General features: G+C 43.4%; 1 protein-coding gene across 1 annotated transcript in view; it reads left to right on the forward strand.

The window, feature by feature from the left end:
* CDH23 (cadherin related 23) overlaps positions 1 to 25,099 on the forward strand; it is a 553,698-nt gene that overhangs the window by 284,148 nt on the left and 244,451 nt on the right. Inside the window, exons 11-12 of the mRNA XM_056850511.1 lie at positions 3,648 to 3,797; positions 8,885 to 9,043. Of these exons, the coding sequence (XP_056706489.1) occupies positions 3,648 to 3,797; positions 8,885 to 9,043 (309 nt within the window). The remainder of the gene's footprint in view (positions 1 to 3,647; positions 3,798 to 8,884; positions 9,044 to 25,099) is intronic.

Genomic DNA, 25,099 nt, shown 5'->3' on the forward strand with positions numbered 1-25,099 from the left:
GGGGAGTGGTCATGGATGCGCTTGGGGGCACTCTATCCCCAGTTAGTGTGTAAGGTAGCACCATAAGTAGGGTTGCCAGGTCACTTAGATTGCCGGGCAATTGCCCACCAATCCAGTGCCCGGCTTGGAAGCGGGGATCGTGTGCCTGTGTGGCCATACTGATGCAATCACATCACTTCCTGTTGTGATGCAGCACTTCCGGGTGTAAACCAAAAGTGACGCGATCACAGCCCTACACCCGCAATCCCTGCCTCAGTTCCCCAAAAAAACCGGAGCCCCTGGCAACCCTAACCATAAGGCTCTCTTTGCCACTCTGGCAGTCTGCTAGAAGAGTTAGCTGCTGGTCTTTTCTCTGCTTCGCTTGGTGCCAGCAATGAAGCTGCCCATAAGGGAGGGACTGCAGCTTAAGTGGCAGTTGCTAGGGGAGGCCAAGCAAGGTGGCTGCCTTGCTTGGCCTTCCCGAGACTAGCTAGGCAGCAATGGCCAGGTACCTACCTGCTTGCCTTACTCAAATGTAGCTGTGCCTCCAGACTGCCTGTCCTAACAAACACTGTTGCAAAGTACACATGAACACATGAAGCTGCCTTATATGGAATCTGACACGTGGTCCATCAAAGTCAGTATTGTCTACTCAGACTGGCAGCGGCTCTCCAGGGTCTCAGGTAAAGGTCTTTCACATCACCTACTTGCCTAGTCTAAGGAGCCCTGTGGCACAGAGTGGTACTGCAGTCCAAGCTCTGCTCACGACCTGAGTTCGATCCCAACGGAAGTTGGTTTCAGGTAGCCGGCTCAAGGTTGACTCAGCCTTCCATCCTTCCGAGGTCGGTCAAATGAGTACCCAGCTTGCTGGGGGTAAAGGGAAGATGACTGGGGAAGGCACTGGCAAACCACCCCGTAAACAAAGTCTGCCTAGGAAACGTAGGGATGTGATGTCACCCCATGGGTCAGGAATGACCCAGTACCACAGGGAACCTTTACCATTACCTTTTTTCTTGCCTAGTCCCTTTAACGAGATGCCGGGGACTGAACCTTGGACCTTCTGCATGCCAAGCAGATGCTCTACAAACTGAGCCACAACCCCTCCCCCTCCCAGTAGTAGGGCTGAGCTTGGAGAATTTGTGACAATTCCACATGCATTTTGCTCTGAGAGACCTTCAAATGGGCAGTTCCCAAGTGTATGACGTATTAGTAAGTAGTACAGGAGGATTGTAACATGAGCGCATGCATATTTGATTTGACTCTTAGCCAGTAAATAGCTGGCAGAACATAACTGCATGCATATAGTGGTATTCTGGCAGTTTATTGGGCATCAGCCACATCGTACTGAGATGCTGTAGAACTGAGGCAGTTTCAGCCACAGGTGATTAGGAGCCAGGCTTCTGTATGAAGGCTTCCACAGTGAAATTGTGAATGGAGTGATAAAGCATGAACCCTGCCAAATGTAACAGAAAGAATACAATAGCCACAATATAAAAGCAGCCTGCAGATTATTTGTGCATAATGCAGAGTTTCTCTAAGACCTTTGTTTATGTCCCCTTGAGTTTGGCAGTGGCTCTTTGTTTCTTCCCTGGGAAACATCATCATCAGCCACTCATCAAACTAATTTGTTCCATTCACTCTCCTGCCAGTCCAAACACAAATGCGAGATGAATTGACACTTTTGCTCCCTTTTTCACATGTTGTGCAATTAAATGGCATGGAAACGTTATCTGCTAATAAAGAGAGACTGTGGAATTATTGTTTGAGAATATACCTGGATTTCCTTGTGAGCATTACAAGGCAGAAGATCTAGCAAGGATAAATTTTATTTGCTTCAATTGTATCCTGCCGTTCTCTACAATGGGGACCCAAGGTGGTCTGCATTATTCTTATCATCTCCATTTAATCCGCGTAACAACCCTATGAGTCTGAGAGTCTATGACTAGCCCAAGGTCACCCAGCAAGCTTCCACGGCACAATAGGGATTTGAATGTGGATCTCCCAGATCCTAGTCCCAGAATCGAACCACTATACTACACTGGCTCACATAGACCTGTGGAATGGACATACACCCAGGTAGGCCTGGGTCCAGAGGGACCATATATACATTGTGAGTGTTTTTAAAATCTGTTTAAAGATGTGAAATGTCTATCATGGACCAATCTAAGTGGGTTAACCCACCATCAAATATGGGGAGACCCAAACCAGGTTAGGCTTCCCAAACTTTACTCCCTCCCAAATTTCCTGCCTCTCTGCTAGCTTATTTATGTATTGCCCTTCTAAAATCTTCAGAAGACATGTTGGGAAATTGCTGTAGCACAACCACTTCCTTTCTTCCATGTTTTGCCATGATGTCAGTGTAAAGGGATTGACTTCTTGTCTCACCAATGTCACTGTTCTCCATTCCACCTGAAGAACAATGATTCCTTGTTATCTTCCTGTCTGCAACAGCCGATTCCGCACATCCCCCCAATACTTTCTTTTTGGCCTTGCTTAAATTGCCATATCATTGGGACAGAAGTATGGTCGTCTTAATCTGCCTGTGCAGTATCACCCTGACCTCAGTTACTGTATGAATCTCAATATTATTTCAGCTGTCTTCTGCTGCATTCTAGGATATTTATCGTTAGATTTGGTTGGGAGGAGGAGGAGGGAGGCAGAAATGGAAAGGGGGATTCTCTAGCCATGTCACCTGCTTCTCAGCTGTCACGCTCAGCCAGCTTTTGCTATTAGTGCCCCTTCGTGCATTTAATTGGTCCCTCCTTCCAACAAGACTGACTCCATTTGGGGGGAAATTGGAAATTCAGCTCCAGCAGTTTTTTCAGCTTTATTGTAATGTGCTCTGCTGGGCTGGGATCTTAGAGAGGAGCACAATGTTTGGCATGGGGTTCCTGAAGTGTTAGCATTTGGGGACAGAATCCTTTTGTCTCCCCACCTCTTCCCTGTTTGAGATCTATTGCTGCTACCTCTGCTTTTAGTACATCTTAAAAATTTTTTGGTGCCAGTAAGGGGTTAAAAACTGCTTTTTAAAAAGTGTTTTAGCATATTTCTTAATATAAATTTGGGAATCAGTATCTCAAGATGATTTAATGTTCCGCTATTGGTTTTTCACTCCCTGAATAGTATAAGCAGTGCCTTTTTCTTGCTAAAAATAGAAGAAGGTAGTGGCAGGGGCCCACGCCTGCCTAGAACTCCTGTTTCTTTTTCCTATATATGTGGGACAGGCTGTGTTTACTATGTGATGGTGTGAAAGTTACTGTGTACATGCTAAAAGAAACTTCCATGTTCCAGAGCTCCTCATTAGTATTGAAAAGAGATTCTGTAGATGATCAAGAGATGATCCCCCGGATACCCCACTACAGTTGCACCAAAAGGTTATGCTAATAATGAGAACCATACTTTTAATTTGCAGGGAGTTTTTACATTGGGCAACATAAGAATCTGGCTCTTTTCAGCTGCAGTCTGAAGTGATACATTCCATTCTACCACTTCAAGGTTCTGCTGCCTTATTTTGCTACATACCTAGACAATATCTAGACCAGGTCTGAGTTTTGCTCACTTTTTTTCTGTACAGCCAGCTAGCTGAATTTATTGGTGCCACTTTTGTGAACAAGCAATAGATTCACATTCATTCTGCTTTAATATTGCCGTCTTTCTTGTTTCTTCAGGGGCTCAACAGCATTTTTGAAGTTTACCTGGTGGGAAACAACTCCAACCATTTCATCATCTCCCCCACTTCTATTCAAGGAAAGGCAGACATCAGGATTAGAGTTGCGGTGCCATTGGATTTTGAGACTATCCCCCGCTATGAATTTGCGGTAAGAATTCTTCTGAGGGATGTATGGGCAACAAGGGGAGGGAAGAGCAGGGTTTGGAAATAGTTAAATGTTATCTGTCTGTGCTATGAAGAACCATCAATTGGGGATGGGAATCAGTTTGGCTGCGTGATTATTGCTATGTTTTCGGTTCAGAGTCTGTAGCAAAGGACAGACGGTTCAGTTGGACATGCACCATTCCTCAGAAAGTAGGGACGAAGAAATAATGATTGTGCAAAAACATATAGGATGCAGTGGTCCTTCAGCCACCCCAAGCCCAAATGGTTTAGGGCCTTATGAATAAAAAAAAAACCAATTTTTCAGATTGTGCCTAGAAACAGATTCATAACTACTGGCAAGATACGTTCCTTCCTGTGAGTACCACTTACCATCCTCACACCAGTGTTTTGAACTACATGAAGTTTTTAGCATGTATAGCACATTGAAATAATCTAATTGCGAAGTGATCATACATAATTCTAGCCAGAGTAAACTTTTTCCAGCTGGTGAACCACATGAAGTTGGTAAAAGGGCATGGATAGCACATGGACATCCATCATAAAGCCAAATCTTCTCTAGCCATTCCCAGGCTAGCCTGACCCAGCTAAGCAGGGTCAGTTCTGGTTAGTACTTGGATGAGAAACCACCAAGGAATACCAGCGTCACTATGCAGAGGACGGCAGTGGCAAACTCCTCTGTTAGTGTCTCGCCTTGAAAACTCTACTGGGTTGCCACAAGTCAACTGTGACTTGATGGCACTTTACACACAACCAGCCGTTACCAACTCCAGAAAGTCCCCAGCATCCAGGAGTTGATGAATTGAAAAAGCAGAGCTACACATTGGCAGCCATCAGCATACTGATGGCACTTTACTCCAAATCTGCAAATGATCTTCTCCTGTAGTTTTGTGTACATGGTAAAATTTTGTGTCCGGAAACCATCACATTAATTATCTCAGCAATCCTTAAACAATCCTCAGATGTAAGCCAATATTATTATTCCTTCTTATGGTGGTGGACAGCTGAGAGAATAACAGCTATCCAACTCACATGGTAATCCATAGTATGCCCCAGCTAAAAGTACCCATTCAAAGTTCAAAGTATGTGTGAAATTTTCTGTCTATAAATATGGCTTTATATGTGCCCTCATCTTACTGGTCTAGTTTAGATATCCTTCCATCTGTCCCTCCCTTTAATAGCAAATAAGTATTCTACCCATCTCTAAGTGTTTTTCCTTTGTCCCTTTATAGAATCTCCTTCCCCATCTGTTGAAGATATGGCTGTCATGTTTTGTTCTTCTCCAGGTGTGCAACTTCATGTGCAGTATTTAACATGCAGCTTGCATACCTTTGCAGTTTTTATGGTCACTGTGCCATAGGCCAAGCAGGGTGTGTGTTTCATGTGATAGCTGTTCCAGAAACAGGCAGATGCTTAATGGGGCACAGCTGTATGGAGTTTGTGCATACATTGGAACTTTCACTGAGTATACCCCAGGATAGTTGCCATCTGACTTGGGTATAACATCTTCTACACTTTTATGTTTATCATGGGAATGATCTGCAAGAGCACTCTCATTAAAAACAGGAATCTTTCTTCATTTTCAGCCAAGGGTAGGCTGTAGGTAGCCTTTTATAGATTCTTACTTTACTGTAGCAAGCTCTCTCTATCCTGTGGTGATAGGCAGAAGTTAAAAATTACATGGCTGAAAGAAACAAATCAGTCTTTTTTTAATGTTAACTAATGTATTTTTGTTCTGATGTTTGTTCTGCAAGCCTTCTGGCTGTAACAAGGAACTACACTTCAAAAGTGTGATTCCTTTTTGGAACAGCACAAACATAGGACAAAATTCCAGGTGTGTGTAAGGTCCTAATTAAATAGAGTTGCCAACCTTCAGGTGGCAGCTGGAGATTTCCAGGGTTTACAGCTGATCTCCAGGTGCCAGAGATCAGTTCACTTGGAAAAAATGGCTACTTTGCAAGGCAAACTGTATGGCATTATATCCCACTGAAGTCCCTCCCCAAACCCCACCCTCCTCAGCTCCACTCCCAAAACCTCCAGGTATTTCCCAAGCTAGAACTGGCACCCTATAATTAACATAAGACGACAATGGGTTCTGTAAAGTCTTCAGCCCGCATGGTGTAGTGGTTAAGAGTGGTGGTTTGGAGCAGTAGACTCTGATCTGGAGAACTGGGTTTGATTCCCCACTCCTCCACATGAAGCCAGCTGGGTGACCTTGGGCTAATCACAGCGCTCTCAGAGCTCTCTCAGCCTCACCTACCGCACAGGGTGTCTGTTGTGGGAAGGGGAAGGGAAGGTGATTGTAAACTGGTTTGAGTCTTCCTTAAGTGGTAGAGAAAGTCGGCATATAAAAAAACAACTCTTCTTCTTCTCAATGACTAGAATTTATAAGTAGCCAAAGGGAGTGGGATGCATCAACTTGCAAGTAAGAAAAAGGAAGGGGAGGGGTTGTGGCTCAGTGGTAGAGCCTCTGCTTGGCATGCAGAAGGTCCCAGGTTCAATCCCCACCATCTCCAGGTAAAGGGACTAGGCAAGTAGGTGATGTGAAAGACCTCTGCCTGAGATCCTGGAGAGCCGCTGCCAGTCTGAGTAGACAATACTGACTATGATGGACCACGGGTCTGATTCAGTATAAGGCAGCTTCATATGTTCATGAAGCAATAATCAGATCCATATTTTCCCCTCTGGTGTTTCTCTCTCTTCTTTCTGTCCCTATTCATTATCATCATCCTCTTTCTGCCATATGGCAGGAGGCACTGTGACTGGGGGATACAGCACAACACCTCTTAGTGGCCAAAACTGTGATGAAGAGGGCACTATCTCACAAAAGCTTTTGCTATGATAAAACTGTTAGTCTTTAAGGTGCTACAAGGCTGCTGTTCCTGCTGTTCCTAGATTATGTGGGATCAGCATTGGAGAAGGCTCAGAAAAGCTTTTCTCTTTTGGAAGTAGAGGGCTGTGCCAGTTTGATCATGAATCTCTCTATTGACTTGGGGCAATATCCTTTAAATACTTATTATCATGACAGGAGGGACTTGGCAGGAGTACTCCCAGGAGAAAAATCATGGTGGGGGCATGGTTCCCTGTGGTCTAGGTATGCCCACCTCCAGGTACTAGCTGGAGATCTCCTGCTATTACAACTGATCTCCAGCCGATAGAGATCAGTTCACCTGGAGAAAATGACCTCTTTGGCCATTGGACTCTATGGCATTGAAATCCCTCCCCTCCCCAAACCCCGCCCTCCTCAGGCTCCGCCCCAAAAATTTCCCGCCAGTGGCAAAGAGGGACCTGGCAACCCTACTGTGGTCTGAGATGCACAGATGTCATGGGGAATGACAAAGAGGAACATAACTCACCTGTTCCAACAGCATGGTGTAAAGGAGCCCTTCTGATACATGGCCTTCTGGATCTTTGGTTTTCTTTGAAGACAAGTAAACAATAGGCCAGTTTTAATGGAAATGAATGTAGCTGCTCATACTTGGTCAGATATGAGCACAGTTTCAGATCTCATGGAATGAGACTAAAAAGCATCTGCAGACACTTTTGAAATGCAAGGAGGAGTAACTGTGGAGGCACACAGTTCTGGGCCCCATGTGTTTAAGAAGCATGCATTAGCTTAATGCCTTTGGGGAAACTACATAAAAATCTGGTATTGATTGCAAAGTTTTACCGTGTATTCCATAATGGCCACATTACTGGATAACGGGAACACAGATTGGTGTATGGGGGTGTGGGAGCAAAACATTGGTGCAGCAAACCTGTACAGAGTAGAGGATGAAAGCACCTGGTATGTGTGGAGGAACTTTCATAGCAGTTGCTACTTACCTGTTTTGTCTGCTCTCCCTGTATTTACATTTAGGCAAAAAAAGGAAAAGGAATATGAAAAGAGGTCTACTGTGAGCCTTATCTTCCAAAATTTAGGGCCCAGCTGCAGAAGCTTAAATAGAACATCCCTCCTCCTTTTTTATGCTTTGGAGCTATAAAAGTTTTATGTACCATAAAACTTTGGTTTAAATGCACCTATCAAGCAGTGGAGCTCTTTCCAGCTGCCTGCTTGAGCTTTATCCCAGTGTCTGGGTGAGCTGTAAATTTGTAGAAAGTCAAAACAGCTCTGTAAACATCATGCCAGCAGCCTCTGTTGCTATTAGTCTTGACAGCATGGCCTTTATACACCAGCAAGGAAGCATAAATAAAACCCTGCCTTCCTACAGCAATAGAAGGTATAAAATAGAAATGTAAATCCTTGGGTTAAATTTTGTCCAGCTTTAGCAGTATACAGGATAGAACAGTGACAAACCCTTGCGTCATGATCCCTGGGGCATTAATACTTTTATGGATCATGATCAAGATATTGTACATTGTTATACTCTTGATGGATACCTTAAGACAAAGAGAATTACTTATTCTGGACTTAGGGAAATGATATTGCAAGGGCTGCTAATTTTTAATAACTGGTGCATAATTTGGTGCTGTTTACCATTCCACAGCTGATATATACATTGTGAGATATGCTTGTTCTGGAACTGCATGCTTCAAGTTATGTAGGACTGTAGCTCAACCCCCTGCCCCCAAGCGTAGAACCCTAACCAGTTTCCATGGATTGAACAAAATGTGCCCATGGTCCCTGTGAGAACTGAAAAAAGTTGAGTGTGTCAAAATTCCTACAAAAATTGTCATAGTCATATTTTGGTTGTCTTCTGGTTTCCACTGGTCAGATTTCCAGGTGATGTTGTGCATGGGTATGGCTCATATTACTCTTGTAGTTGGAAGACTGACATTAAATTTCTTATCTGCCCAGATTAAAGAAGGAGAATGTTGCTTAAAATCTAGGTACTACAATCTAGAAAAGAGTGTAGTGGTTTAGTAAAAGATAACAGCTATTGGCTGAGAGAACCTTCATCATCATGGTATTTTTTGTAGTGTATTGGTTCAAGGCTGAGTACCTGGCCTGCAAAAGCTTGTTACTGTTGCAATAGCCCATCAAAGGAAATCAAGGGGCATTTATAGCTTGTTTTTAAAAATGGTGCACAAATGAAGTTTCATGCTCATCATTTTCCTCTTGTCTCTACTCAGCTGTTTGCAAATGAGAGTGTGCCAGACCATGTTGGCTTTGCACGGGTGAAGATTAACCTCATCAATGAGAATGACAACCGTCCCATTTTCAGCCAAGTCCTGTACAATATCAGCCTGTTTGAAAATGTCACTGTGGGAACCACAGTTCTGAAGGTTTTGGTAAGCATAAGTCCCACATATCTTCACCTGCTTAAAAAAGAGTAGTTCAACATGCTTTGTAATGTACATTTCTTCCCTAGAGCATATGGTACAATGTTCAGGCAGTCCAGAAAGGAATGCTAAAAAAAAATCAATCAAAAAGACAAATAAAGACCTACTTAGTGGTGAGTTTACCTGGTGGGTAAACTTATCTGGGTTTACGTAACTTTAAGTTTTAAGGACAACTGTAAGCCAAGTAATTGGGAGTCTAATGTTTTAAGGACAACTGTAAGCCAAGTAATTGGGAGTCTAATTACGCTGTGCTCAGAATATATTGTTACTAGTTAAATATGATATCTCATTTTAGATAAGATTTGGTCATATTAGCAGAGGGCATGCAGGTCACTTGTGCGTATTTTTGTCCTTCGCTATTTTCTTGAAACATCTGGAATGCCTTTTACTATCTGAGCTTATTGGTGGTTAGTCCAGCATGTATTGATAGCTAAATGTTCAGCTGTCAAAGTTATGACAGCAACAATGAGACATAACAGTAGTTATAAGTTGACTACAGCTGAAGTGGATGAGCTTGAGATCTATCAGCAGATAGATGTGAATCACTACATGAGATGAGATGTCATTTTAAACACAGTAATGGTTGGCAGGTGAAGAAGGATCAAGAACAACAACTACTGGAAGGAAGGAAGGGAAAAGTAGGAGTATAGAACTCTTGCTGGACAAGGACAAGGCTGGAGCCAGGAAAATATGGAAAGCTTCATGCAACTCTTCCAGCTGCTTTCTGATCTTTAAACCCTTTATTACAATCTCAGGTGGCCAACTGGGTACAATAAATCTTACCTGAACAGGAATAATTCATTCAGCTAATAATTCAAAGTGAAGCTGTGTTGGTGGAGTCTCTTGTCTCTGCAATACATTGTGGGGTCATTTTGAGATCTGTTGGCTTTAGTATTAACTGGTAAAACTGATACAGAAAGAGAGAAGAAAGTGTCAGTTAATGCCTGTATTTCTACAGGAGGGAGACAGATTTACCTAAGAAGGATAAACTTAGAAGAGGACAATTAATACACAGCTTTCACTGTGTGAAACAGTATGCTGGACTAGATGGACTACTGATCTGATACGATAGATAGATAGATAGATAGATAGATAGATAGATAGATAGATAGATAGATAGATAGATAGATAGATAGATAGATAGATAGATAGACAGACAGACAGACAGACAGACAGACAGGCCACTGATCTGATACAACAGGCTGTATTTATGTTCTTACGTTCCAAAGGGATGTTTTAAAAAGATGCCCTTTCCTGTACATTTTGTTGGCTGTAATAAAAACCTAGAGTTCTTTAGAAGGCCAAATATTGTCATAAAATTCAAGCAGTCAGTGGGTGTGCTCATGGCACTATGGTTAAATAGGTATTCATTCTTCTTGCATGGTTTTAATTTGGACTTTATGTGGCTGAGGAGTTTGTAGGTTCTTCACAACCAATCTTCTAGTAAACACAATGATGATTAGGGGGTGTATGTAAAAATACATGTATCGTGCTTGGTTCAGATATTAAAGGTACTCAGGAAACATGCAGCCAACAAGTGGCCACCAGGTCTGCTGCAAAGCATGTAAATTGCCCCCCAGGTTAGTGTCTTCTCCAGTAACTTGCTCCTATCAGCTCACAGAGGACTACCTCCCATCAGCCTGCATATGTAAGCAGCAGGCCAGAAATATAGAACTCGGACAAAATGTTTTAAAGTGTGTGTGTTTGTGTGTGTGTGTATGTAAGTGTGTTTATTCTACAAACAGATGGTGTGAAACTGTACAGAGCCCCTGAGCTGTTCCCATCTGACAGTTATTAATATTTCAAACAGATGTTTAGCTAGTCAGGCTGTCAGACACTAAACAATGAGATTGTTACAGCGCCTTTTTTTCTCCCTACACTTCCAGCTATGCCAGCATTTTGGAGCAAATGCAAAATGCCAGGAGTTGAATCTTCTATGATAAATCAGAAAAGTATGCAATTATAGCATAGAAATCCAGATTGCCCTCCCAGCTGATCCCAAACTTTTAACAGGCTTAAGAAAAGTGCTTGTTTTTTTTGTTTTGTTTTTTTTGCCTGCTTGGGATGCTACATTCTGCACATGTCAAAAGTGCTGCTGATTTAAGGGATTGTTCCCTTAAATGTCACACACAGAACAAAATTAATGCTGGTAGGTGGAGCTCAGTAATCTGGTAGTGGCTCTGAACAAGGATAGAGTGCTTTGCTTTTCCTAGAGATATTTCTGACCTTAAAATGGGTAGCTAGTAGATCAGCTTCTTTAACATTATGCACTGGAACCAAGTCTTGGAATGTGTAAGCAAATAATTAAATGTTTTACTGCGTGTCTAATCTAAACTGTACTTAAATTGTTTGGACCTTACAGATCTTTCATATGGTAACAACAGAGTGATTTCCACTGATTCTTCCCTCTCACTAGAAACCCCTACTTTACCTTTATACTGTTCTGAAGGCTCTGCTGAAAACTCAGGAACAAAATGTGGGGGCTCCTTTAAGTCTGCAGTTGGCTGGGTATACGCCACTAAAGACTAGTCTTCAGAATGCCGTAGGAATACCCTCTGTGGCTCATGCTTTGCTGAAAAAGATGCAGTGAGGTGTTATCCTACAGGCTGCATGTATAAACTGTTCTTTAGGTTTAAATTGCTGGAGCACTGCTGTGGGTGACTCCCATTCAATAATATTTTATATATTTGTTCACCAACCACTGCCAGAAGAAATTTCTTCCTTGGGAGTTGTGTATGATTCATGAATTACTTCAGCAAATATGTTGGGATTGCTACTAGTTGACTACACTTATAAGCTCGAGCCCTGTCTATTCTGGGGATAATCAGTATGTGGAAGGGGCAGCTAGATTGCTATCAGCAACCAGATCAGCTACCTTGGTGGCCCTGATCAAGCAGAAGGGAAGAATATAAATATTGTAGATAAATAAATAAACTTCCATACGATGATCAGTTTTTGCACAGAGCCTACAAGTGTGCAAGGTATATGCCTGTAGGTTCTGCATATGCCACCTATATCAGGCAATAGAACTTGTATACACTTAAGCTGTGCAGAAGAGATTATCAATGTATGGAAGCTAAGAGAAGGATTCAGTGGCTTGGACCCCCCCCCCCCTGAATTAGGTCTGCATAGTAGTTTGGAATCTGGTAGGAGAAATTAATGGCAGTATTTTATAAATGAGACGTGCAGCCTGGGAGACTGCAAGGAAATGGGAGGAGGAGGAACAATTTCAAAATCCCAGCACTAAAAAAAAATTCCCTCTCCAGGATTCTGCAAACACTGATGGATCATTTCCCTTCTTCCCTTTTCCTTTAATTGCCACTTGACTGTTCTCAAAGTTATTGGCCTCCTCTCAAAGTTAGAGACCCCCTCACCTCTGCAGGAGTATATCGTATACCTTGCAGTTGTGGACAAGTTTACATCGGGACCACACAACGCAGCATACAAACAAGGATAAAAGAACATGAAAGATACTGCAGACTTGGCCAACCTGAGAAATCAGCAGTGGCTGAACATGGACTGACCCAAACAGGACACAGGGTCTTATTCCAAGACACCGAAATGCTGGACAATTCTACCAACTATTTTGTCAGATTGCACAGAGAAGCCATTGAGATTCATAAACATCAGCACAACTTTAACAGAAAATAAGAGAGTTTAAGAATGAATAAGGCTTGGCTTCCTGTCCTGAAAACCTCCAGACTAACAAAGACTACAGTCCACAATAGCCATGCGGATTAGCTTTGGATTGCACATGTTAACAGATCACTTCAGGATACAATGGTTCCACATTAACATACCACACCCTCATTAGCACATTATCTTGATACTTACAGGACAATGATTAGCACATTACCTTTAATACTGTGCAGGACAATGACTCAGCTCAAACCCAACCCCCTTCTGACTATATATTACTCTTCCTACACACTTGACACTGAGAGACACTGTCCTTCAGTGTTACTCCTCTGAAGATGCCTTCCACAGCTGCTGGCGAAATGTCAGAAAAGAAAATACCAAGACCACGGTCACACAGCCCGGATAACCTACAAGACCTGAGGACCTATTGGCCTCCTGTTTAGCTTTGTTTATTTATAGATTGCCTTTCAACTAAAAAAAAAGAGTCACTAAGGCAGTTAACAGCAGAATAAAATACAATAAAGGTTAATAAAAAAGACAACAGAATAAACTTCTGTTACAATACAGTCAAAACTAATCTAATAGAATTAAAATCAGTTTTGCAGTAGCCCCCCTCCCCCTGTCACACCTTTCCTTAACAAAAAGAACCCTGGAAAAGACAGGTCCTCAAAGACATCTGGAAGGCCTTTGGGGAAACTGCCTTTCTAAACTCTTGAGGGAAGGAGTTCCAGAGTTGGGGGATAACAGCCAAAAAAGCCCTTCCCTGTGTTTCTGCCCTCTGAATCTCTGCTAATTCTGGTTGCTGAAGGAAGTTCCCCGGGCTGACCTCTAGTCTTGGGCTGATTGATACAAGACCATATTCAACACTTATCTGGCCATTTATGGAACATCCCCCCCCAAAAAAAATTGACTCATTTAGGAAGACTTTTTAATACACCATGTGGTCCCCTTGACAGAGATTCCAGCCTTGTCTGTGGGTGGCCTGGTATTGATACTTTTGTGATTGGCACTACGGTTTCCGGAGTCTCCCCTGGCCATCAGTGGGGGATGGGGGGGGCGTAGGATGGCCAGATCCAGGTTGGGAAACTTCTGGAGATTTGGGGATGGAGCTTGGGGAGGACAGGGACCTCAGTGGGGTACAATGCGATGGAGTTCACTCTCCAAAGCATTCATTTTCTCCAGGGGAACTGATCCCTGTAGTCTGGAGATGAGCTGTAATTCTGGGGTATCCTCAGGCCCTAACTGGAGGCTAGCTTCCCTAATTGGCATAGCAGCCAGCCTCATTACTATTAGATAGCCTACCAGTTTAAGATTTGGCTATCAAGCCTGCTCTCTGTGCCCCTGCCTTCATAGGTAAGGTGGTTGTCAACCAGAGACAAGACATCTTCAATGGTAGCATCTTGCCCCTGGAATGCCCTCAGGGCTGCCGTCTTTCTGCAGGTGTAGGGGAAATTCTCACTCCCACCTCTCATTTCCCCGCACCACTCAGAGCAGAGGCAGGAGAAATATAAACAAAAAATGGCCATCAGGCTGATACTGTGATGTCATCATGCCTCTCTGGGAATCACTGGAAACTTTACGGCTTACCACAGAGTTCCCAGTGATTCCTAGAAATGAGTGATGTCACTTCCAGGTTTTGCGTGGAAATGATGTCATGCCATTTTTGACAGCATCCTGACCCTCCTGGACTCGTGCTGGGCAACCCTAATACCCTCCCTCTTGAGGCTTACTGGGTACCTGCCATAATGTATTTTAGGTGCCAGGCCAAACATTTATTTTACTCAAGCTTTTAATGAAGGGTTGTTATCTTTTTAGCTGTTTTACAGTCTGCTTCTGGTTTGAGGGCTGCTTTATAGATATTTTTAAGGTTCGTCAGTAGTTGTTCTGTCCTGTTTTTATGTCCCTTGCTTGTTTGATTTTTAAAATGCTGATAATTTATGGTGTTTTTATGGTATTGTTTTACATGTCAGACTCCTCAATCAGGACTGTGGAAAGGCAGCATAACACCCTAAATTAATAAACATAGTAATCTTTTGTGGTTGCCTCTTTACTTCTCTGTCCTTATGGTGTGATATTATCTCTGTGATAAAAATGTAGGGAGACTTAACAGAGGAGAGACCGATAACTTCTTTAGTGACTGCAGTTTAATGCTCAGAGTGTAATATGTAATTATGGGAAGAGGGGATTTCAGCAGAATCTTTATAGGTTTTTGTGGGTTAATCAGTCTAGACAGATGTGAGCCTGACAGAGAAACAAGCACACAGATTATGAAAGGGTAATGACTAAGAAGGCTCTCTTTTTTTTGCAGTGTTATCTTCTTGAATTTCTGATGTTCCTTTTGATTTGTGCAGTTTTGAGGCCTTTTGTGAATGAGTATAATAATTATTCATCTGCTCACTGTAGCTTGCATTGTGCTTGGTGAGTTCTACTCCTTGCTTTGCCTAATTGAGGCTGGTCTCTAGGATCCTGGAGGGTGTGTCAGCCATTCCTGGTGGAAGCAGAGTCGCAGCTGGCACCGCAGTGCCTACAGCTCGTTCCAGGCAGAGAGAGGCATAGGCTAGTTTAAAAAATGGGAAGTGGGGGGGGGATCTGAATTCTGTGCTCAAGGTAATGACTCACAGCCACTCTTCACTACCTGCTGTGCAGGGGGAAATGTTTATTCCTGATAACGCTGCAAATTGAGTTTTTGGTCTCTTTTCTCAAAAGTCTTCTACATGTACTGGAGCTGAAGGTATCATTCAGCTTTTTAAAATTTATAATATACATAAGTCTACCATTTTAGTTTAACCCCTGCCCATTCCATTACCGACTCTATTCCGATCCTCTGCTGCCTCACCTGGATTAGGTGCAAAGATGAAATGTCATCTTCATGTTGAGTAGAGTCTTGCAAATGAAAACAAACAAATTACAACAAATGACTGACTGACTTTTGTTAATTTGTTGGGAGTGGTCAAAGGGAAAGGGAGAGACTCTCTTCCTTTCCCTTCCCCCTATGCACAACCCTAGAGGTAAGACGAGGAATGGTGGTTTACCGAAGACCACTTGCTGAGTTTTACTGCTGAATAGGTATTTGAACCCAGTTTGCCAAAGTCAGAAACTCGATTCACTGGTGCTTTGTCTCCTCTCCCTCTGGACAAAAATGGATAAAACCCAGAAAAAGCGACTTCACTACTGATGACAAATGACGTTTCACTTCAGAAGTATTTCACCTCTAATGTCTCTGGCAGCAGAGAAACTGCTGCCTTTTCCACCTATAAATCAGCTATAAACAGTGGAGATTACAAACCACAGGGATTCAGTGCCTCCTCTTCCCTGCCACTCCTAGCTTGTTCTACATCCTCTTTAGAAGTTCAGGCATACAGCTTCACAGGATGCTGTAGGAGATGCAGTTGGCCTGCAGAAGACTTTTTAACCCCTTTGTAGTTTTCTCTGTGGTCTTTTGAACTCTTTTTATCCACTAGATTGCATTCTCTCTATTTTGCCATCTCCCTCTCACTTCTGTCTTGGTATTCCCTCCTCCCTTTCTTCCTTTTGCATTCCTCTCCTGAATTTCTTGACACTCATCTTTAGATATTAGTTTCAGGACACGTTTTGTTTGCAGGTGAACAGCTGGGCAGCACAGGCTTTATGGCACTAGCTTCTGCAGCCATCATGGGGATGGAGAGGATGCCTATAGGCAGGCTTCATGCTGTGAACAAGTCTTCCCCAGAAGCCTGCTCCTGTACAGGAGATGCATGCATGGAGATGTACCGGACCAAAATCTTAGCACTGGTAGCAGGGCCTGAAATATATTTGAAGTAAATGTGACAGTGATGTGTTTGAGCAATTTTGTGTGTGTGTGAAGGATCAGTTAAAAATATGTGTGTGCTGAACTTCATCAATAGATGCAAAAATGAAAGAGAAAGATCAGTTGGAAGAAAGTGGACTAACATAGAAGTCTCAAATGTGCTTCACTCAAGATATGCTATTATCAGATCTGGGACAAGGACTCATTACTTCTTACCCTTGTTTTTCTTAATTGTTCAGGTTTTTTTGTCTAATAATGACAGTGTCTACCCTTTTACTCTGTTTACAATAGAGTATTGCTGTTTATCACTTCAACAGCAGGGCTTTTTTAGTGTAATGCTTTACAATCACATTTAGGCCCTTTCAGAGCTCTGGAGATATATAGCAGAGCCAAAACATTCTCAAGAGCCTCCCCAATGGTCTCATAAGGTGTGCCTGATCACTTTTATCTGATGTCACATTATTTGGTAAGTGCCAGGACTTAAAGGCTTGCCCACCATGCCATCTCATCCTGGCACAGGTTTGGCCTAACTCTCCCCTGATGACTTCATCTGGAACATATCGGGATGGCCTGATTCATGCTAGGTGGAGTCAGCAGGCTCAAAGGAATTAGCATCCCAGTGGCATCTGATGATATTGTGTGTGTGCTCCACCTCTGAACCAAGGGTCAAATCCAAAAGTAATTCCAAAGATCTCGATTAATTTTCAAACAGCCAACAGACTTCTGGGTAATTAATAATCTAGGGTATGTGGGGTTTTTTACTAATTTTTTATCAGATTGTGGAATGGTGTTCTCTTCGTTCGTATTCTGAATATCTGTCTGTGGATATAAATTGCTTACTTAACTGAAAGTAAGTTCATTTTTACTGTAGCCACATGTTCAGCTTTCTGCTTTTGCAACTTTCTTGGCTCCTTCTACTCAGGAAGCCCTTCCTTGGGGGGAGAAGCCTGCAGCTCATAATGCTGAATGTGCAGAAACAGAGCTGTATACCGTATCATTCAGACTTCATTTCTGAATGTGCAGCCCCTCCTCCTTCAATCCATCAAACAAATGCAAAAAGCACCCATTTCATAAATGGAAAAACCTTCCCTGGATCCTGTCCAGATACTCCCTGAGGCTCAGGGAAGGGTGTCAGAGCCCCCCATGTTGATTTAGGGTGCTCTCTGCCTTCTCAGCATCTCCAGCTCCTGGAGGCTATGAAGTTATACAACTACTAGCTTGCTCAAGGAGTGTGAAATTCGTTCTCGTTGACCTTTCTGTTATGTTATTAAAAGGTTTCATGGCCAGTTGTTCCAAGGGGGAAAATTCTTAACATTTCAATATCTGCTGGTAGCTGGGACAGAACATACCAATCTCTTTCTGAGCCATGGTCAGTAACAGGCACAAAATTTACTCGTAGCCTTTCACTGTTTATCCATTGAGTTTGGTGCTTCAGGGCAGTCCTCTGTGTCAGCTAATATTTGAGAACAAGTTTAGAGAGAACACACCTAGGCAGGTGGGTCTTGTTTATACAAGAGGCTTGGATGGTTGAATACATGCAGCGGATAATATCAGAAATATGCATGACCTGACATTGCAGTTTAAGCCCAAATCTGTGCACTTTATTGTAGTCTTGTCTGTGATTTTCATGTTGCATGACCTAAAGCAGCAGAGCTATCAAATGCATGTTCTGAGCAGTATTCAGAGTTCTTTGCCATACATAATGTCCTGCCACATGCTCAGTCCCACCTGCCTCTGTTTTGTAGACAATGTGGAACCATAAAAACAAGGGGTTTATCAGGCACCGAGGAGGTTTTTGTACATGGCTAATGGACTACATACACACCAGGGATATAACGAATGCTATATTTGATAGGACTGCAATAGATCACTTCTGCTTCTGAAGGTTCTGGAAAATTGGGCAGGATAACACCGCAGAAATAGTCTTCCACTTGAATAAGGAGCGAGCAATGTGAGTTCCTTGGTTGTTAAGAAAACAACCCGTTTGCATATATGTCAACTTCCAGTTCTCTCAGGTTCTTCCTTCCTAGTAACAGAAAGGTTTGGTCAGAACAGTATTAGATTTGTAATACCGTATGCTGTTTTATTTCCAAACCTTGATCACAGTTTCTGCAAAACTGTTGCTGCCACCATAGTCATTTCCACAGATAATCAGGTAAGGTTAAGGGTTGCTTAAGTTCTCTTTGAACAAAAGTATTAGAGAACTTATAAAAGTAGGTGCCAGTTTCTATTTATATTTCTCTTTCCATACAAGGAAGGGAAAGTGGCATATGTTCTTCCAGGCATAAAATGAAGGAACCAGATGGTCATAAAAATGGAAATCCCTAGGGCATGATCCTTTACAGCTGCTTCTTGCAGCTGGTTATTTTTGGCTCATTCTTGATTTTGTGAAGTCAACCCAACTTCCCCACATGGTGAGCTGGTGGTGTCATTGTTTCAGCAGTTCTCCAATTTGTAGTTCACCATTATTCAACACACTTTTGGAGGATATTTGAGGACAAATGAACTCTTGGCAGGAGTAATACAAGGAGGGCTAAGAGGAACTTGATAAAGCAAATCTGAAACAAATAATAGAGGGGAGAGGCCATGACTCGGTGGTAGAACAATCTGCTTTGTGTGCAGAAGAACCCAGGTTCAGTCTCCAGTTAAAAAGACGAGGTAGTAGGTGGGGTGAAAGACCTCTGCCTGAGATCCTGGCTCAAAGTTTTATTGATAAAATAGAAATCATACAGGAGCAATAGGTGTTGCTGCAGGGGCCAGGGACATTGCTTCTCTTCTTGTGTCGATATATATATAAAGTTCTAAAGGTGAGTCAGTGATTTCAGCATAGGGACATAGAGTGTCTCAAAACTTACACCTTTATACTTCCAATATCTGTTCTGTTTCAGCTAGAAGCAGCTGAAGAAGTCAAATTATAGCCTAAAGCAAAGAGTTGTTAATTCTCAGATGCTTCTCTGAAGATTTGAAATTCTTAGGAACTAAGCAGGGTTGACCAAGGAGGACTGGGGTTGCTACAGAAGAAAGCAAACTAGTAGGGATATGCACATCGATAAACCCAAACCAAAAATTGCCTTTTTGGCTTCTTTCAGGCTTAATTTGACCCAAATATTAAAACTGGGAATAAAGCCAAAGCTGGATAGCCAATTGCCAAATCAGCTGAATAGGTATTTGGCTTTTTTCGACTTCGGCTTTTCCCAGGCTTTTCCCTATGGGCTTTTTTTTTTTTTTTTTTTTTTTAATGAGCTCTGGGGGAGGCATTTTTGGAGGTAGAGATCCTTTATGCTAGAAGGAGTTTTGCATGGGCATATAGATCCTGTTGGGGATCTCTGCCTCTACTACCCTAACAAAATTAAATGAAGTTCTCAACCTTGTTTGAATTCAGAAAATGTACTAATTTTGCCCTGTGAAATAATCTTTATTTACATTTTGGAAGTCTTTACCTTTATTACACACAAATTTCTACTTCCTGTTTTTCTGAATTCCTTCCCGCATAATAAAAAGGAAGTCATACCAAGTATCTTCTCATAGCTCCACAACCTCTTTTCAGCTGGACTGACAATATACATTATCCTTCCACTGTCTGTAACATTGATAAAGTGCACACAGGAGCAGAAAGAATACGATCAACTGTCCAACATTTATATTGTTGAATAGATGTCCTTTGCTTATGCAAAATAGTCTTCTTTTTCTGTTTGTTCAGAATGACTGCTTAACATGGTTGTCTTAATGGCCTTTGGTGGCTGCTTCAAGGCACTGAAATTTTATCACTCCATCTGCCTTGACACAAGCTGAAGAAAACACAGTTTACAGTTCGGATTTGGACAGGGAAAGAGACCAAAGTTTTATTTTTGCAACAGCCTTGAGTAGCCTCAACAATATGTGGTTGCTATGGAGGGACATTACCACATGTCCAGATGACTGTCTGCTTCCTCATAATCACTAAGGGCCAAACTATACATTTGGGTTTTCAATAAGTTGGGTTTGGGTTTTCTGGACCCAACTTGGGTTCCCTGAAGCCAGACAGCAGATGCAGAGTGTGAGGTTGTTGCCCACTGGGTCCTGACTTTGCCCCCTCCACCCGCTCATCTGCCCTGGCTGCCTGAGCTTCCATAGCCTCAGACAATTCAGTCGAGGATGTAAAGCTTTCCTCTTCCTCTCATTCTGCTAGGTTACCCATCATGGGCGACCTTCAGCAGACGGCACCCTTCCTGGCCTCTGCATCTAGACAGCCTTTATAGTGTGTTCTTCCCTTTTTCCCGCCCAGCTTTTCCCAGGCTCCACCCCTGGATGGCCATATAGGGGCATTACACCCACGTGCTCCCTGCCAGTCCCACCCCCTCTTCCTCATGCCTCAGAGAAGGACCAGACCATGCGTCTCCACCCTGGCCATGCTCTACTGCCTGTCAGCTGTTTGACAGCAGCAGGCGGGGGCCTTGGAGCTTCTTTTTACTAGTGGGAGTTGGCAGTGGTAATGTCAGGTCTTTGCTACCTTTGGAGCAGGAGTTTGGCAGTTGCAGGCCAGAGGCTGGCTTCCTGTCAAGGCCAGGCTCTGGCTGCTAGTCAAGGTTTTGTTCTCATGCTGCAAATCCTGTGTACTGTTTATCACAGATGTTATGTCTGAGATTCTCTGGGAACCGTGATCTCGTAGTTACTGCACTGTGGTTTCACTTTATTTACTTTCTTGCCTAGAATGCTTTTATACTGTAACCTACCTGCATAGACCCCATTAGCAACCTCTCCTGCCTGAGAGGCAGTCAGCTTCTTTTAATCTGTCTTTTGCTCCTAATAAATTAGCATTGCTTAGGATCACCTGCCTGAGTGTGTCTGTTTATGGAATGCTAGGGATGGACGCCTGAGTCTGACAGATATTTCCTTGTTCCCCTCCCTGGCGGGTGGCATTCCCCTTCGGGATTGGAGAGGCAGGGCCCAATGCCAGGTTGCATTTGGCTTGCCATGGTGAGTGTTCAGCCGGGCCCAAAGGTTTTCTTCCTCCCTCCTGAGCCCAGGGATGCAGCAGGTGGCCACGCTGGTTCCAGGGACAAGGCGGACGGCCGTGGAGGTTCTTCTGGCAGTGACTCTTCTCCTCAGGTGAGGTTCCCACCTCGAAGAGGGCCCGAGACACCATGTTTTGAGAGTGGCTCAGGACACAGGGAATGACTTTTTAAAAATAGGGGCCAAACGGGCTCAAAACACTGCCCGGGGAGGGGAGAGCTACTGCTTTCCTCCCGAGTCTATTTTCCCCGTGCAGAAATAGTGCTGGGGAGGGAGTTGTTTCCCCATTTTTGCTGCCCCACACGGAACGTACTGTGCATGTGGAGCAGTAAAAATGGAAAAATAGCTCCCTCCCCTGAGCTGTTTCCAAGAGGGAAAACAGCTTGGAGGGAATGCAGGAACCCTTCCTCCCCGTCTCCCCATTGCAGCAGAATTCCAAGCTCATTTAGGCTCTTCCTTATTTTTAAAAAGCCATTTCCTGCAACTTCTGAGTGGCTGTCAAGAACCTGATTTGGATCCAGGGAACCCAAACCCAACTAATTAAGAATCCAAACATGTAGCTTGGCCCCAAGTCTCCAATATTTTCACCCATGAGGGGAAATTGACCCTGAAGCTTCCTAGCACTTAGGATAGAGGCATGTATTAATCTCCAATCACTTCCATCTCATCCTTTCCCAGAGTTAGAAAATACGGTGGGTAAAAGATAACTCACCACATAATAATTTGCTGAAATATATTAATTAGGGGCATTCTTATTCAAGTAGTCAAAGATTGACGAGCACTGTGGGCCAGGGTGAGTTTTCTTGCTTAAAGTTATGCCTGGATGGCTAATTGTACATTGTTGATAGGGAATCCCAGGAAGGTGGAAGAGGGTGGAAAATTAGGGAATTCAAAGGCAGGACAAGCAACCTTAATGGCATATAGACACAGAGATACTGAAAGCCAGCGTGGTGTAGTGGTTAAGAGTGGCAGACTCTAATCTGGAGAACCGGGTTCCATTCCCCACTCCTTCCCATGAAGCCTGCTGGGTGACCTCGGGCCAGTCACAGTTCTCTCCGAACTCTCTCAGCCTATTCAGAGGCAGGCAATTGCAAACCACCTCCGAACGTCTCTTGCCTTGAAAATCTTACAGGGTCACCCTAAGTCAGCCATGACTTGACTGCACTTTCAACCGCACTGAGATACTATGTGAAAAAAGCAAATTAAAACAAAACTTGAAGGAAGGTAAGGTTGTTTATTCCTGTGACAGAATGCATTCCACTTGGCTATGAAATATTGATATAAGACTATTTTGTAGATTATTGTTTTTTCTAGATGGACATGGGACCCAATCAGTCTCCTTGCCCAATTTCCTCCCAGTGTCGCTCAATGGATCAGCTGCTTTAACCTGTTGAAATCTCCTGGTACCAGCAGCCGCACTGATGATGAAATATGTAAGTGGGAAAACATAAATTGCCTGTTGGTTTTCTTCACATTTGGCATTAGGGGTGTGCACCAATTTTTAATTCAGTATTTTTCTGGTTCGGGTTTATTGGACCCGGAAATTTTCAAAAAACCTTAAAAAAAGCTGAATACTTAATTCAGCTTTTTTCCTGATTTTTTGAAAAATTCAGATTAATAAACCCAAACCTGAAAAATATAATGCAGAGCTAAAAGCTGGGCTCGGAGCAAGCCTAGCCTTCAGTTCTGCTTTCTACCACAGTTGAACTCCATGTGGAGTTCAGGTGCGGCAGCAAAGGATTGGAGGCCAGGCTGGCTAGGAGCTCCCAGCCAGCCCCGTCTTCAATTTGCTTTGGCGCAGTGAAGCATACTGCTGGTAAGTAAGGGAAGGGGAGGGGAGGCTAAAAAGAAGTTGGTTTTTATACCCCGATTTTCTCTACCTTTAAGGAGTCTCAGAGCGGCTTACAATCTCCTTCCCTTCCTCTCCCCACAATAGACACCTTGTGAGGTAGGTGGGGCTGAGAGAGTTCGCAGAGAACTATGATTAGCCCAAGGTAACCCATCAGGCTTCATGTGTAGGAGTGGGGAAACAAACCTGGTTCACCAGATTAGAGTCCGCTGCTCATGTGGAGGAGTGGGGAATCAAACCTGGTGCTCCAGATTAGAGTCCACTGCTCTTAACCACTACACCATGCTTTGGGGGCATTATTCGGGGTCTGTTTTTTCAGCCCTCATGTATTGCTGTCATTTTTTGCCAGTTTTTTTTTAATTTGTCATATCGATATGCACACCCCTATTTCGCATATTTTGGTCATTCATCCATATGTGTTCTTCTGCATACTCAAATTCATATGCTTCAGTCCAGCCTCTCCAAGTAGCAATAATCATGTTTAATATAGATGGCCCAGGCTAGCCTGATCTCATCAGATCTCAGAAGCTAAGCCGGGTCAACCCTGGTTAGTATTTGGATGGGAGACCACCAAGGAACACCAGGGTTGCTGTGCAGAGGAAGGCACTGGCAAAACCACCTCTGTTAGTCTCTTGCCTTGAAAACCCCATAAGGGGTCGCCATAAGTTGGCTGCGACTTGACGGCACTTTACTCACACACACACACACACACACACACACACAGGTTTACATGCTTATTTTCTCATGTTTCTGTATACAGACACTTACATATGCAAATACTCTCCATATAAGAAGTACTTAATTGAAGAGGCCTTTTTAGGAACACAGTTCCAATTAAATGTGTTTGTTAATTTTTCATTGTCCCTTTCCTTATAACTTTTATGGCGCAAGCCAGAGGGGGTGGGTAGCTGTTCCACAGCTGGAGAAGGTGCAGCCAAGCTGCTTCCTAAGCGGCTTGCTGCACCATGGCCAGCAACCCAACAGGGATGTTCCCCCAACCCCTGTATGCAGCTCAATGGGCTTCATTTACATTTTTGCTGTAGGCATTCCCATGCCAAAAGGGCTCGGAGAGCTCACTAAAGCCAGCCCCACCCCTGGGAATACCCACTTTGATGCTTGCGCAAGACCCTGGTGTGTGCAGCTGTGCCAGTGCCCATATATGGCACAGCTGTGCCGCACCCTGGCACTGGCGTAAGTGCCCCAGCACTGTCATAAATGCCCCTTATGTTGATGCAAGTGGCATTTACGCCGGCGCTAGGGTCCCGCTGCCTCCTTAGCGCTTTCGGAGGTGGGGGGGGGGTTCCCTTGTGGATTGCGCTGTTAATTTGATTGCCAAATTTCTCATTTTAATCATCTTTACCCTGAGCCGTCATTTGTCTTTTGGCCTCACACCAGGGGCAAGAAAATTGATAGGAGCCTGATTTTCCCCTCCTTCCTACCCAGCCAAATACGAATGTGAGTAGACAATAAAGTAATGATGTAGTTGTCCCACACTGGGAAGGAGAGTGGTATCATCAATAAACATATATTTAAAATGCAAATCACTTCCTCAATCAGCCGTCAGTCTGCTGCTGGCACTGGCCTCCTGATGGCTGTGTAAGGGGCTTACCAAAGGCTTATAGGGAAGGCTTTTTGCTTATTCTTATGCTCCTTGTAAAATGCTTCCCCCTCACACGTGTTCAAGAGCCTTCACTGTATCCACCTTTCTCAGCTCACTGACTAAAAATAATAAGGGGTG

The sequence above is a fragment of the Euleptes europaea genome, chromosome 5 (genome assembly GCF_029931775.1).
Source record: "Euleptes europaea isolate rEulEur1 chromosome 5, rEulEur1.hap1, whole genome shotgun sequence".
Lineage (NCBI taxonomy): Eukaryota > Metazoa > Chordata > Lepidosauria > Squamata > Sphaerodactylidae > Euleptes > Euleptes europaea.